Raw genomic sequence first — 15562 nt, forward strand, 5'->3', positions numbered from 1 at the left:
CCGATGTGCTCAGGACACCCATTATGGGGTTCCCCAGCTTTTGAACCCTCGCTCCTCTACCAACCCCACATGTCCGATCATGTGGAGATCCACCAGCATTTGAAGAAGCCCGCTTGTTACCGGATAATGGCCCTCCCCGTGCTCAGGACTCAGTCGCCTGTCAAAATATTTATTTCTCGGGTACAGCAAGTGCCCACGTTTGTGTTGGAAAGATGCTCCATTATTAAATAGTCTGGACGTCTCTATGGTCACCGAGGGTCTTCTCAGCTGGTGAGGATAACAATCAGCCCATGGAAAATAAATGATCTGTCACCGGAGCATAAAGGAGGTAACATCTGATGCAGACCAGGCTGCAAACTCACAAACATATTTTCCGAGTGGTGTCGTTTCTGTGCGTTTTGGAGGGAACCCAAGTGATTTCTGGGCAAACAACCCTTGACGGGCAACGAGGAGCGATTCTGGAATTATTGGACAGGGTCACGTCTTCTCTTGAATTGTTCCTTCCTCAAGTTACTTTCGTTGCTGTTTGGGCGCTTTGTTAGTGACAACTAGGGCTGAGACGATTACTCAAATTAATCGATTAACTCGACACCAAAAATTCCTCGATGCAAATTTATTGCATCGATGATTCGTTTGTGTCATGTGACCACGGAGTGCGAGTGAAGAGCTTGCTGTTACTAACGCTCCGTGGTCATCTGCCGGCCCGCACAGCGCTGCACTGGATCCTGAAATCCACGCATCGTCAGGACATTTTAGTTCACTGGCGTTGCGGCTGGGCACTGATGGCTAGGAGGGGGAGGGGGGGGGGGAAGCTGGTGGCATTGGGGGGGGGACTGGTGGCACTGTTGGAGGAACTATTTGCATTGGAGGGGGAACTGAAGTGGAGCAACTGATGGCACTGGGGGGAGCTAATGGCACAAGGGTGGGGGAACTGATGGCATTGGGGGGTGGGGGGGAACTGGTGGCACTGTTGGAGGAACTAATTGCATTGGAGGGGGAACTGAAGTGGGGGGAGCTAATGGCACAAGGGAGGGGTAACTGATGGCTTTGGGGGGGGGGACTGATGGCAGGGGGGCTGATGAGTTTTTATAGAAAATTGTTTTTTTTCATCAGTTTTTTTTTTTTCTTATTAGAGTACTCGATTAATCGGTAGAATACTTGATTACTAAAATAATCGATAGCTGCAGCCCTAGTGACAATCTAGTAAAGTGACCTTTTTTTTTTTTTCAAGGATTACTTCACCCAACATGTCAAATTCCTCAAATTCCTCATCAGTGTGTTATTTCTGCCTCCGGTTCATACCTGCAGCCGACATCCTGCAGGTATTTTTTTTAAAATCCGCCGCTCATTAGGAGCACAATGCATCTTTTAAAGGGGTTGTCTCATCTAAGACAGAGGTGTGGGTCCCATATGCCACCGATCCCCAGAATGGGACCCCCGATATTAGCGGAGAGCAGTTGCCAAAGTGCAGCCACTCTCCATTCATTTCTGGGGGGGGGGGCTGCTGAAAATAGCTGAGCGCCGAATTAAACAGAGCGGCCTGGACGGCGACTATTATCTGCTGTAATACATGGTCCCTATGGAGAATACATAAAGGGGTGACTTTATATTTGTGCATCTTTCTCTATTCACTTTTATGGGAGTTAGCTCTCAGGCATACGACCGTACCATAAACTACGGATCCGCATTTTTTTCCAGACCCATTGACTTCAATGGGTCCATGGTCTGCATTTTGCTATAGGACTAGTGTTGAGCGAACTTCTGTTTTAAGTTCGGCGTCTAAAGTTCGGCTTCCGGTTAGCGGAGAATCCCAATATGGATTCCGAATTCCGTTGGGGTCCGTGGTAGCGGAATCAATAATCGGCCATTATTGATTCCGCTACCACGGACCCCAACGGAATTCGGAATCCATATCGGGATTCTTCGCTAACCGGAAGCCGAACTTTAGACGCCGAACTTAAAACAGAAGTTCGCTCAACACTATATAGGACATGTTCTATCTTTTTGAGGAGCGGACCTACGGGTGCGGAAAGCGCATGGATCATCTGTGTGCTTTCCGCATCTATATGTCCATTCCTCAAAAAGATAGGATCTGCCTGCAAAATGCAGACCACGGACCCATTGAAGTCAATGGGCTGGCAAAAACAATTGCAGACGGCTCACGGACCACATACGTATTTTGCGGATCCTCAGCTTGTGGACCACAGAACAGACATGGTCATGTGCATGAGGCCTTAGCTCTGCAAGCATGTGCAGCCACCAATGTGCAGGGTTGGGGTACACAGATACTGTCTATGTTGCATCCTCATTTTTTTTTTTTTTTTGTGGACCCATTGACTTCAATGGGTCCGTGGTCTGCATTTTGCCGCCATGGTCGTGTGCATGAGACCTTAGCTGGGCACCCATGTGCAGGGTTGGGGAACCCGCTTTCTGGGGGGCCTTAACCCTTTCAGCTCAGTGTGAACTGGGTTAGCCACTGAGGGTGGAGACTACTTCTTTGGGTTCGCAAATCCTTATCTGATAGACTATCCCCGTCTCCGCTGCAGATTCTTAGACATTTCAGAGTCTGTTAAAACTGGGTGATGACACTGGGAGTGGCAGCCTTAAGGCCACTTTCACACTGGCGTTTTGGCTTTCAGTTTGCGAGATCCGTTCAGGGCTCTCACAAGCGGTCCGAAACGGATCCGTTTTGCCCTAATGCATTTTGAACGGAAAAAAGGATCCGCTCAGAATGCACCAGTTTGTCTCCGATCATTCTCCGTTCCACTCTGGAGGTCGGACGCTGCTGACGAAACGGAGCCAAACGGATCCGTCCTGACACACCATGTAAGTCAATGGGGACGGATCCGTTTTCTATGACGCAATCTGGCACAATAGAAAACGGATCCGTCTTGGCAATGTTAAAGATAATACAAACGGATCCGTTCTGAACGGATGCAGACGGTCGTATTATCTGAACGGATCCGCACAAAACGCGAGTGTGAAAGTACTGGTTAAGTATTGCTCTGCATCATGTCTGCCTCTGGTCGGTCGGATTAGACTCCTCCGCCATACAAAGCTGCATCCAATATGGCAAGGAAGTTGGCTCGTCATAAGCCTTGCCCTGACTTGTGTACTGCTGGGTGTGACCAGGTAAACCTTGCCCTGATGAGAGCTCTAATCACAGGGCACGCCCCTCCTTGTAATTCGTGCTCCGGGCTACAAAATAAATAGATTTGCTGACAGTGCCTGGAGGTGCAGGACACCTAACTGACTGTACTCCACCTCTGCAACCTGTCAGTATAGTGCTCACGTTGAGGATTCTAAGGGATAAACTCATCGAGAAACTAAGACGTAAGATGGTGCCGTATCCAGTTTATATGTCTGGGTCCCTTAAAATGACACAGAAGTTTTAGCTTTCCCATGATGTGGGAGTAGATATTATTGCTGGGGTCCATGAGCTGGATCCAGAGATCTCCCCATTCATTGCTCTGCTAGATTTTCTTCAAACTGTCAGCTCAGGGGTGTGTCCTTTATGCTGCAGCTCTCTCCCCATTACAGCTCACGGGGGGTGTCCTTTTTTCTTCTTCTGCAGCTCTCCCCCTATCACAGCTTATGGGGTGTGTCCTTTCTGCCGCAGCTCTCTCCCCATTACAGCTCAGGGTTGTGTCCTTTCTGCTGCAGCTCTCTCCCTGAAACTTTTACAGCCTCTAACAGTAGATACAGCTGGCGACCGTTAAAGAACGGAACTGAGCATGTGCGACCACCTCAGTAGGTGGGTTACTATACAGATTAAACACCAGCAGGCGCCATTACCATATATTGGCATAAGAGAATATCTCAATACTGGAGTATTTTTGTATTAGTAAATAAAAAAAATAACTACTGTAGTTTTTCATACTGAATTATATTAAAATAATACAGTATCCTAACCTCCTTTAATTATCATTTTCTGCTATGCGTTTCAATTCCTCCCCACTTCAAAATCCCTGCTTGCTGTCTGTGAATGGAATCAATCTTGTTTACTTCCTGGGGCTGTGTAAATTCTGCACTGAAAATCCCCAGCAAATGATAGTCCGCTACATGGGGATTGGGTTTTAAAAGATCTATTTACTTTTAGTGTAAAAAAAATAATTAGAATCAGTGTGGAATTAAAGGGGTTGGGCAAGATTGGCAAACCCCCCTACTTAGCCTGGACCTGGGAAACTTACTTACCTGCTTCCCGGCGCTGGCTCCCTGCTCCTTCCGGGCTGCGATGCTCCGCTGGGCTCCCTCGCTGAAAATATCCGGTTTGACATCGCCTGCAGCCAATCACTGGCTGCGGCGGTGATCGGATCCCCTTGTGTCATGTGATCATTTTTTAAGATGTAAGGGGATCGACGCAGAGGAGCATCACCGGCAGGATTTTGTGTACAGAGCTGAGGACATTGCACAACCCCTTTAAAGGGAACCTGTCACCGGGATTTTGTGTATAGAGCTGAGGACATGGGTTGCTAGATGGCCGCTAGCACATCCGCAATACCCAGTCCCCATAGCTCTGTGTGCTTTTATTGTGTATAAAAAACGATTTGATACATATGCAAATTAACCTGAGATGAGTCCTGTCCCCGATTCATCTCACGTACAGGACTCATCTCAGGTTAATTTGCATATGTATCAAATCGTTTTTTATACACAATAAAAGCACACAGAGCTATGGGGACTGGGTATTGTGAATGTGCTAGCGGCCATCTAGCAACCCATGTCCTCAGCTCTGTACACAAAATCCCGGTGACAGGTTCCCTTTAAGGCCTAGTTCACACGAACGTATGGCTTTTATAGTTTTTTGCGGTCCGTTTTTCACGGATCCGTTGTTCTGTTGTGTTTCCGTTTCCTTTCCGTTCCGTTTTCCCGTATGGCATATACAGTAATTACATAGAAAAAATTGGGCTGGGCATAACATTTTCAATAGATGGTTCAGAAAAAAACGGAATGGATACGGAAGACATACGGATGCATTTCCGTATGTGTTCCGGTTTTTTTTTGTGGACCCATTGACTTTAATGGAGCCACGGAATGTGATTTGCGGCCAAATATAGGACATGTTCTATCTTTCAACGGAACAGAAAAACGGAAATACGGAATGCATACGGAACCCATTCCGTACACCCGTTTGTGTGAACTAGGCCTAAGGGCACACGGTAAACTTTATAATAACATGTCAAATCTGATGCAGATTTTCACTGCGGACTTTTACCCTTTTGCAACACATGGAATGAAATTTCTCTCAAAATCTGCATGTTGCGAAATCTGCTGCAGAAAACGTGCAGATGCCCACGACCTCGGTCTGTGTTTCAGTCCAATTTTCTGGGCCATCCGTGGTTCCCCCGACCCGAACTGACTGCATCGTAGTGTCATATGTGATCACGGATCTATTGTACTGTGCTCACATCATCCTGTTATACGGCGGGATATGTCGCTGCCTCCCTTTGGCGACGTACGTGAAAAATCCTCCAATGAGGGCTCAAAATTGGGTATTAACAGAGCCTAAAAATGTGTCAGGCCGAGGTCCAGCAGCTCTTTGTATCTTTTATATCTGGTCCATTAAATCGGTTCGTTGTCTCCAGCCATTATCAGGGTTTTATATTGAGGCCTTGTTTGGTTGTCATGGTAACCGGCAGCCAGTACTGTGAGGCAAACACTGTGCACCCCCCTCCCCTCCCGCCTCCGCTGGATCTGCGCTTTTGCAACTCTTCCTGTTCTGCTTTCTAGAATTTCCTGCCTTTTTAAAAAAATCTAATTTTTGAGTTGCTCCGACAATATTAAGCTCCTCGCTACCAACAGAAAGCACTTAAAGGGCTGTTAATGCTAAGGATGTGTTTACAGCCAGCAACTAAAAATCTCTTCCATGCATCCGAAGGGGGTGTTTCTGCAGTAAGCACATAGATCGGGCAAGACCCATTAAGATGAATGGGACAGTCACAGAAATTACTGCAGTACACATATGATGTAATGTCTCCGGAGGTTATATCAGCGCTGGAGCGTTATAAGAGGAGCGGCTGATATCGGTCACATATGATGTAATGTCTCTGGAGGTTATATCAGTACTGGAGCGTTATAAGAGGAGCGGCTGATATCAGTCACATATGATGTAATGTCTCCGGAGGTTATATCAGCGCTGGAGCGTTATAAGAGGAGCGGCTGATATCGGTCACATATGATGTAATGTCTCTGGAGGTTATATCAGTACTGGAGCGTTATAAGAGGAGCGGCTGATATCAGTCACATAGGATGTAATGTCTCTGGAGGTTATATCAGTGCTGGAGCGTTATAAGAGGAGCGGCTGATATCGGTCACATAGGATGTAATGTCTCTGGAGGTTATATCAGTACTGGAGCGTTATAAGAGGAGCGGCTGATATCAGTCACATAGGATGTAATGTCTCTGGAGGTTATATCAGTGCTGGAGCGTTATAAGAGGAGCGGCTGATATCAGTCACATAGGATGTAATGTCTCTGGAGGTTATATCAGTGCTGGAGCGTTATAAGAGGAGCGGCTGATATCAGTCACATATGATGTAATGTCTCTGGAGGTTATATTAGTGCTGGAGCGTTATAAGAGGAGCGGCTGATATCAGTCACATAGGATGTAATGTCTCTGGAGGTTATATCAGTGCTGGAGCGTTATAAGAGGAGCGGCTGATATCAGTCACATATGATGTAATGTCTCTGGAGGTTATATCAGTGCTGGAGCGTTATAAGAGGAGCGGCTGATATCAGTCACATAGGATGTAATGTCTCTGGAGGTTATATCAGGACTGGAGCGTTATAGGAAGGAGCGGCTGATATCAGTCACATAGGATGTAATGTCTCTGGAGATGTGTGACATATAGTAGTGATCATAGGGGTCAGTCCGGATTCTGCACATTTTGTTGTCTCCCCATCCTGATCACAGTAGAGCTTTCTGCTGCCGTTATAGTGGTTGGTATAACATGTACATGAGAAGGATTTTAGGTTTTGTTCCCTGTTTTCGGAAACTTTATAATGGCACCTGAAAGGTCGGGGCTCTCCTGGTTTTCTTTCTACGCTCGTTATCTCCTTATCTTAATGTTAACTGAGACGATTCCTGTGAAATGTCATTTTTGTCTCTTATCAGTCTGGAGGCGGCAGAACTGCAAAACTTTATTTTTATATGGTAACGTGAGGACAGCGTTCAGATATATATAATGAAGGGTATTGTCTGGGAAAACGGGTATTTTCCTCCCAGCGTGCGCTGCTGGACTGATTGGCGGCCAGGTGGGGTCAGACACCGGACTGGATCTCGGGTGCCGGTCCGGGGTTTGGCTGGTGTCAGCAGAGGGGATCTCTGTGTTGGGATCTGAGGCTTGTGCCGAGTTGGAGGGCTGAGACCCGGGTGTAGGGGAAACATGCCTCCTAAAGCCTGCTTATGGACTTGACGAGGCAGAACTGCCGCAGGGTGTGAACTAACACCCAGGAGATACGGTGACTTTCTTGTTTTATGAACTTTTCGTGTGTGTGAACAAACACCAAGGCTGCAAAGCGACATTGCGTTTTGTGCTATACCTTATGTGTAAACACTGAAGTTTTGCTTTACCAACTGGTTTTTGCCTCTGTACTGCGTCTGCTTACCCTGCCTACCAGAGCGAATCCCTAAAAAAAAAAAAAAAAAAAAACTGGTTGAAAGGAAAACTGGGTTAGTTGCCCATGGCAACCAATCAGATTGATCCTTTCAATCTCCAAAGGAGCCTTGAAAATTGAAAGGTGGAATCTGATTGGTTGCAATAGACAACCAAGCCAGTTTTCATTTCAACTAATCTTGATAAATCTGCCCCTATAATTCCTGGCGTCTGCTGGAACTGGCATGTGGTAGATGATGAAATATTCAGGTTTTTTTTTTGACGGTCAATAGAAAAGTATAAAGGGTTAAAGGATTTATCAAAACTTAGTGTAAAGGAAAACTGGCTTAGCTGCTTATAGCAACCAATTAGATTCCACCTTTCATTTTGCAGAGCTCCTTTGGAAAATGAAAGATGGAATCTGATTAGTTGTTATGGGCAACTAAGGGTACTTTCACACTTGCGTTATTGGATTCCGGCAGGCAGATCCGGCGATCTGTATGCAAACGGATACCATTTGTAGACGGATCCGGATGCGGATCAATCTCACAAATGCATTGCAATACCGGATCTGTCTCTCCGGTTGTCATCCGGAAAAAAAACGGATCCGGTATTTATCTTCTCAACATTTTTAAAGGTCTGCGCATGCGCAAACCGCAAAACCGCATCAGTTTTTCCGGAACACTTCTCGTGGTGAGCTGGCTCGGTGGGTATATAAGGTGTATGATAGGCTCTCTGCGTTCACATCCTTCGTTGCTGTCATGGGTAAGGGTACTTTCACACTGGCGTTGCTGGATTCCGGCAGGCAGTTCCGTTGCCGGAATCCAGCATCTTTTTCACATTGTCTTAAAGGTCTGCGCATGCGCAGACCGCAAAACCGGATTCGTTTTTCCGGAACACTTGGGGCCGGATCCGGCATTAATGCATTTCAATGGAAAATAATGCCGGATCCGGCATTCTGGCAAGTGTTCTGGAATTTTGGACGGAGGAAAAAAAACTATTTAAAAATGAAATAAATAAATAAACCTCTGATAATCTGGAATCTGCCAGCCCCTATTAATTTTGATTAGAGGAGCGTCCTCTCGGCTGAGCTGTCTTTTGAAGTTCCATTATAGCTTGCGGTTGTCAAACCAGCACCTGGATCTGAATACCTATGTACCGTAATTAAAAATGTAAAGAATAAAATTAAAATTTATATAGCAACTGAGTTCTTTACTGAAATCTATTTTCTAGCGCCACCTACTGTTTGTTCTTTTTGTTCTTTCTCTGTCCACCATGTTCTGTTCCATGCTTCAACTGTCTCCCAAGCTGTGATAGAGAGAGAGCTGCAGCAGAAAGGACACTCCCCCCCCCCCCTTCCTCCTCCGTGTTGCAGCAGAAAGGACACTCCCCCTGAGCTTCCAGCTTGGTAGAAATGTAGCAGAGAAACTGGAGCGATGAATGGGGACATTTCTGGATCAATGTGAGGTACAGGGCTGGTTCCATCTTGGGTAGAGAGAGTCTTTAATGTGCTACTGTATATGATGTTTGATTTTCATTTTTTACTTTAATTCAGGAATAACCCTTTTTAAGAAAGTGCCGGGTTATCAAAAGCGTCAGTGGCGGGCCACAAGTTGGAGGCCATTGTTCTGCAGACTCCACATAGAGCATTTATTAGCCACTCGGTGTAATGACGGCCATAATTGATGTAACTTGTAAAATTCCTTTAAGACCCTGTCATCCTGCACGATTTTGGGCCAATTATCGGGAACACGCTGATCGGTTCTCATGAAAGACGCCCGATTATTGGCGGCACATCTCCCTGTGTAATCAGGCCATTGCAAACGAGCGCCGATGGATGTGTTATCTTCCCTCTGCGCTCACACTTCCCGAAGATCGAGCAGTGTGCCCCCCCCACCCCCCCTCCTCCAGATGCGGCATCGCTTCTAGATTGTTGTGCTTGAATTTGCTTAACATTCTTGGGAAAACCACAAATTCTCAGATGGTATCGCCGCACGCTGAGTGATGGACGACTTTACTATTTGTTTTTAAAAAAGCACTCCCTCGAATTTTTTTTTTATTCCGTATCCCCTTAGAAAGGTACATGTACAGCTGTGAGAAAAGCAAAGTCCGCCCTCTTGGAATTCTGTCCAGACTTGAGACGCTGTGTCGGGCTACTTTCACACTTGGGTGGATCCGCCATGGATCTGCAGAAACGGATCTGTTACGACAATACAACCGCATGCATCTGTCATGAACTCCATTCAAAGTCAATGTGCCAGAGAAAACGGATCCGTCCCCATTGACTTACATTTTGTGCCAGGACGGATCCGTTTGGCTCAGTTTCGTCAGACGGACACCAAAACGCTGCAAGCAGCCTCCATAGCGGAATGGAGACGGATCGGAGGCAAACTGATTATATGATGAGTAAAAGAAATGGATTGGGTTGGGCGTCGCTCAATTTCAGGCAAATATATGTTCAAGCTGGATAAGATTTTATAGTAAATAATAAGCACATAATATGTACAACATGTTGCATTAAAAAACACAATCTGCATTAAAAACCTTTGTACTAAAAGTCAATTATACTAAAGAGAGGCTGTTCGCCGTGGCTTTGAATAATGTCCTGGAATGTATAGCCCAAAGAATCTAAGAGGGGGAGAACCTTACCTACAGGTCCTTGCAGATAACAACAGAAAAACACGCTATAGCTCCGGTGTGCAAGTGGACCGACAATAAGAGACGCAGGAGTGGTAAAGTACCATATTAATATGAGCACAGTTGCTTTTGCTTACATATCCAAATCTATGATCCCGATGCCAAGCTCACTGTGATATATAGCCTCATTTGACTTGATTTTTTCTTTGGGCTATACATTCCAGGACACTATTCACAGCCTACAGGTCCTGTGATATATAGCCTCATTTGACTTGATTTTTTCTTTGGGCTATACATTCCAGGACACTATTCACAGCCTACAGGTCCTGTGATATATATCCTCATTTGATTTCACTTTTTCTTTGGGCTATACATTCCAGGACTATTGTACAAAATACCCTTGACGGCAGACGATATCACCTGTACTTACGTGCAAATCCGGTATCTGAAAATACCGTCCAACAACATTGGACTATCTTAAAAGCAATTTTAGCTTTATATATACAGATTTATATATACTACGTTGATTTATACAGCCTTTTTGTTTTATTTTATTTTTTTATCTTGGACAATCATCATTGTATTTCTTGGATATCTTGGACTATTTTTACTCTAATTTTACAATTGGATATTTTTACATTTTTTTTCTTATCTGTACACTTTCAAAACTTTTAATGACTGATATTATCGACCATTTTTTTTCAACTATTACTATCGATTATCCTTCATCACCATATCCTGTGTGATTTGAACATTAATGCTCATCGAATACATTCATATATCTTATCGATTATATCTATTTTTCTCTATCGATTTATATCCCTTTTTTTTGACTATATATATTTTTTCACTGATCAACTTTTTCCCATCGATTATTATATAATTTTTCCTATAATAATACCCACTCCCATCGATTTAAATATCGAATAGACACATCTTTACCTTACTATCCCCCCACCCCCCCCCCCCCCCTACACCATCCGGGTGACTATCACAGCACAACACCCCATCACTGAAAACAACCAACTAACGGTCTTTTAAAACATTCTTATTTTATTATACAAATAAATATTTTACAAACAAAATTTTTTAAATAAATAAATATCCTATAAAAACCAGATATAGAGTGCCTGTCGACTTCTTTACTTCTATCATCTCTATACCTATCAGTGGTTAGGTGAACCACTCCAGACAAGAGCACCACACCAGGGAGTAATCTGGGAGAGCCACTATTACGGCCTCTTTCACACTACCGTTTTTTTTTTCCGTTTTGCGGTCCGTATACGGAACCATTCATTTCAATGGGTCCGCAAAAAAACGGAATGTGTTCCGTATGCATTCCGTTTCCGTATTTCCGTTTTTCCGTTCCGTGGAAAGATAGGACATGTTCTATGTTTGTCCGCAAATCACGGTCCGTGGCTCCATTCAAGTCAATGGGTCCGCAAAAAAAACGGATTACATACGGAAATGCATCCGTATGTCTTCCGTTTCCGTTCCGTTTTTTTCTGAACCATCTATTGAAAATGTTATGGCCAGCCCAATTTTTCCAATGTAATTACTGTATATGCCATACGGAAAAACGGAACGGAACAACGGAACGGAAACGGAAACACAACGGAACCAAAAAACGGAACAACGGATCCGTTAAAAACGGAACGCAAAACACTGAAATGGACATACTGTAGTGTGAAAGAGGCCTACTCTTGTACATTCCAGGACATTATTCAAAGCCACGGCGAACAGCCTCTCTTTAGTATAATTTGACTTTTTAGTGCAAGGTTTTTAATGCAACATGTTGTACATATTATGTGCTTATTATTTACTATAACATTTTATCCAGCTTGAACATATATTTGCCTGATATTGAGTGACGCCCAACCCAATCCATTTCTTTTACTCACCTTTATCAGCATTAGGGAGCGCTGTGGGGCAGTGCACCTTTCCAGAAGTGGAGCAGTGAGTGAGCCACCATTTTTTTTTTTTTCGTGATTATATGATGAGCCAATAAAGAACTATTTTTTTTACTCCACAAGAAGCTGGATTCTCTCTTTCTATTGGATATTCTATTAGGCCCAGTTCTGGCCTTTTTTCCGTGCTTCGTGGAGAGCTGCAGCCATTTCTATCATTGTTTCGGAGGCAAACTGATGCATTCTGAGCGGATCCTTCTCCATTCAGAATGCATTAGGGCCAAACTGATCCGTTTTGGACAGCTTGTGAGAGCCCTGAATGGATCTCGCGAATGGAAAGCCAAAACGCCAGTGTGAAAGTTGCCTCAGTTGGAGATCAGAGTGTTGGTCACGTGGCACAGCTGAGGATCAGAAGGGAGGTTATAACTCGCAAATACAGCCGCTGGGGAACTGGCTTCACTACAACTTACACCATGTAGCTTTCTTTAAAGCCAAGAGAATATACATTTTGTCGGAGTGCCCCTTTAATCATGACCCTGAAATCTGTAGCTTGTTCTAATCTCTGCCATGGTAGCTTTTCCAGCGGTGGTTGCAGGGGGCGTGCGAATCCTAGACGGAGTTGATTATTTGACTGAGTAATTTGTTTTATTTTTATAACAATTTGTGCACCCTTTCCTCTTTCATCCATTGTTTAGTTTTGGAAAGCTGGGTGACAACCAATGCGGCTCATGTTAGCTTAAAGGGGTTCTGCGGGGCTGCCAACAACCTGTCCTAGAACGTGATCAGGTCGCCACTTGCAGAGCTGCCTAGGGGAGTGAGGGGACGTGTACACTACGCTCTGGCGCTTGCCTATACTACATACTAGCGAGGGTTCCTGGCAGGCTGCTCAGCCGTCTGACCACCTGGTTGTGCTGGGGAAACTGCAGTGCCCAGCACAGTGGATATCTGGGGCACCACTACTGCACAGGGAAGTGACACGGCGCTAAAGAGGCCCTGCGACTGCGAGGTCACGCCCCATCAATCATAAAGGGGTGGCACTTTTCGAGCTGGGAATACCCCCTTTTAAATCTCTCTCTCTCTGTGGAGTAAAATCTAGGAGATCTATTGCTGAAACGCCAAATAGCTATTCCTTTCAGGGAAAAACTTTTTGACAACGAATTGAGCTACCATAATGGCTCTGGCGAGGGTTGTCAGATTCCTGAACATCAGATCTGCCTAGTGTCTGATGGAGATAGGAGGAGTGAGCAGGGAAGTGGCTGGCTGTAGCCGTAGCACCCCGTGCAATATACTGAAGGATGTGCAGCTCTGAAGCACCAACTGCTGCTCTAAAGAGGGAAAGTCAAAAAGCCGATGTTTGTCACTTTAACTAAACTGGAAACCTCCGGGACAGAGAGCTTCTTAAAGGGAAAGTTTTGTAACTTTAGGATTTACTTGTGAGATGGGGCCCAACTAATGGCTTATTCGCCTACTGTTATCTCTTGTATTTTATTCCTTATTATGTTATTTCTTTGTGTTTCTTAAAGCTCTTTTCTTCTGTTCTAGGAAGCGAGGGATAGAAGTCGTGCAGGTGAGTCGGATCGCACCCTGTTCTTATTTACCAATTGCATTTGTCTTTGCTGTGTTTTTTTAACCCGACTTCCCCTTTACTGAAATGCATGGAAACCCGTACGTCCAAACTGAACAAAACTTCTGCGGATTTGCAAGCGGCAGATCAACAACATTGTACAGTAGATGAGATCTCGAGAAACCTCATCTGCATGCTGCGGGGGGAAAAAATCTGCAGCACAAATTCACCTGCGCTGTAGATTTTAACTCTACGCCGTGTCCGTTTATGCCGTGGATTTCGCCCAGAGGGCTAATTCTACTTCATAATCCGCATATATCTCATGCAGATATTTACCGCAGAGTTGTCGGCGTTGGATTTTCTATGCTGTGTTACATCCATGCAGAAATATAATTTGGTTTTCTTTATATGCACGTTGCATACCCGTAGCTCTGTATATGCACTATGTCATGTCGGGCCATTTATAGCGCCGAAACTTGTACTTTTTAGCGGAGTCCCTATAATACAGTGGAGCGGGAAGTTTTCCCTTCATCAGATTACTGTACAGAGCTTTATGTAGAAAAAGACACTTCCAATAATGTGGTTGGCCATACAAGGTATGGTCTTAAGCCAGCAGAATAGTGAGTGCAGCTCTGGAGTATAATACAGGGTGTAACTCAGGATAAGTATGTACACAGTGATTGCACCAGCAGAATAGTGAGTGCAGCTCTGGAGTATAATACAAGATTTAACTCAGGATCAGTACAGGATAAGTAATGTATGTACACAGTGACTGCACCAGCAGAATAGTGAGTGCAGCTCTGGGGTATAATACAGGATGTAACTCAGGATCAGTACAGGATAAGTAATGTATGTACACAGTGACTGCACCAGCAGAATAGTGAGTGCAGCTCTGGAGTATAATACAAGATGTAACTCAGGATCAGTACAGGATAAGTAATGTATGTACACAGTGACTGCACCAGCAGAATAGTGAGTGCAGCTCTGGAGTATAATACAGGATGTAACTGAGCATCAGTACAGGATAAGTAATGTACTAAATGTACCCAGTGACTCCAACAAACAGTCCTGTTCACACCGCATCACAGATGCGGACCCATTCAGTTGAATCGGTCCGCAATCCGTAAGGTCGGTGCGGAACTGGGGAACAGAAGGAGGAGCGGATTGCTTCCGTGGAGTTTCTCTCCCTGCCTGCAAAACAATAGAACATGTTCTATTTTTTATTTATTTTTGCCGTGCGGACGGATCACGGACCCATTCAAATTGAATGGGCCTGGATCCGTCTGCACCAGCTGCATGAACCAGGGAGCTCAGGATGGACAGAATTCTAGAAGGGACAGCATTTTCTCCACTTGTAGACGAGTTCTTGATCATGTTCCGGATGACTTGTTCTTTCAGGAAGAAAAAAAGTTATATTTGCATTTCCTTTCATAATTGTTTATCTCGCCTTCTCGTGCCATCTTGGAAGGCGGAGGGGCTGGCAGCTTCTTTATGCCCTGATAACAAAAGAACTTGTATTCAGACGCGGCAATCTTGAGCTGCTGTTAAGTGACAGCTGGACGCGCTGCAAAAATCCATTAGCTGCTGCCGAGCTCTGCAAAATGTCAAGTTTTCTTTTTGTTTTAGAGTTTTTTTTAATGCTATTTTTTTAAAGGGAGACCTGCATGTGGGAGCTGCCAAAAAAAAACTCAAAAAAAAAGTTTTTTTCTTCCTCTGGCTAAATATAAGCGTTGGGAAGCAAACACACATCCTGGGGCCCCAGCGATTACAGATGCCAGGTTAAAAGTGAAGACTGACACACAGAGCAGCACTGAGAGGGGTCGAGGGGGATCCCTTGTGATCTGCAGCAAGTTATTGAAA

The 15562-nt window shown here is 44.8% G+C and overlaps 1 protein-coding gene across 1 annotated transcript in view; it reads left to right on the forward strand.

The window, feature by feature from the left end:
• Positions 1-15562, forward strand: part of ITPK1 (inositol-tetrakisphosphate 1-kinase) — a 99375-nt gene that overhangs the window by 15788 nt on the left and 68025 nt on the right. The window contains exon 3 of the mRNA XM_040411929.1: positions 13681-13705. Within this exon, the coding sequence (XP_040267863.1) occupies positions 13681-13705 (25 nt within the window). The remainder of the gene's footprint in view (positions 1-13680; positions 13706-15562) is intronic.

The sequence above is a fragment of the Bufo bufo genome, chromosome 11 (genome assembly GCF_905171765.1).
Source record: "Bufo bufo chromosome 11, aBufBuf1.1, whole genome shotgun sequence".
Classification (NCBI taxonomy): domain Eukaryota; kingdom Metazoa; phylum Chordata; class Amphibia; order Anura; family Bufonidae; genus Bufo; species Bufo bufo.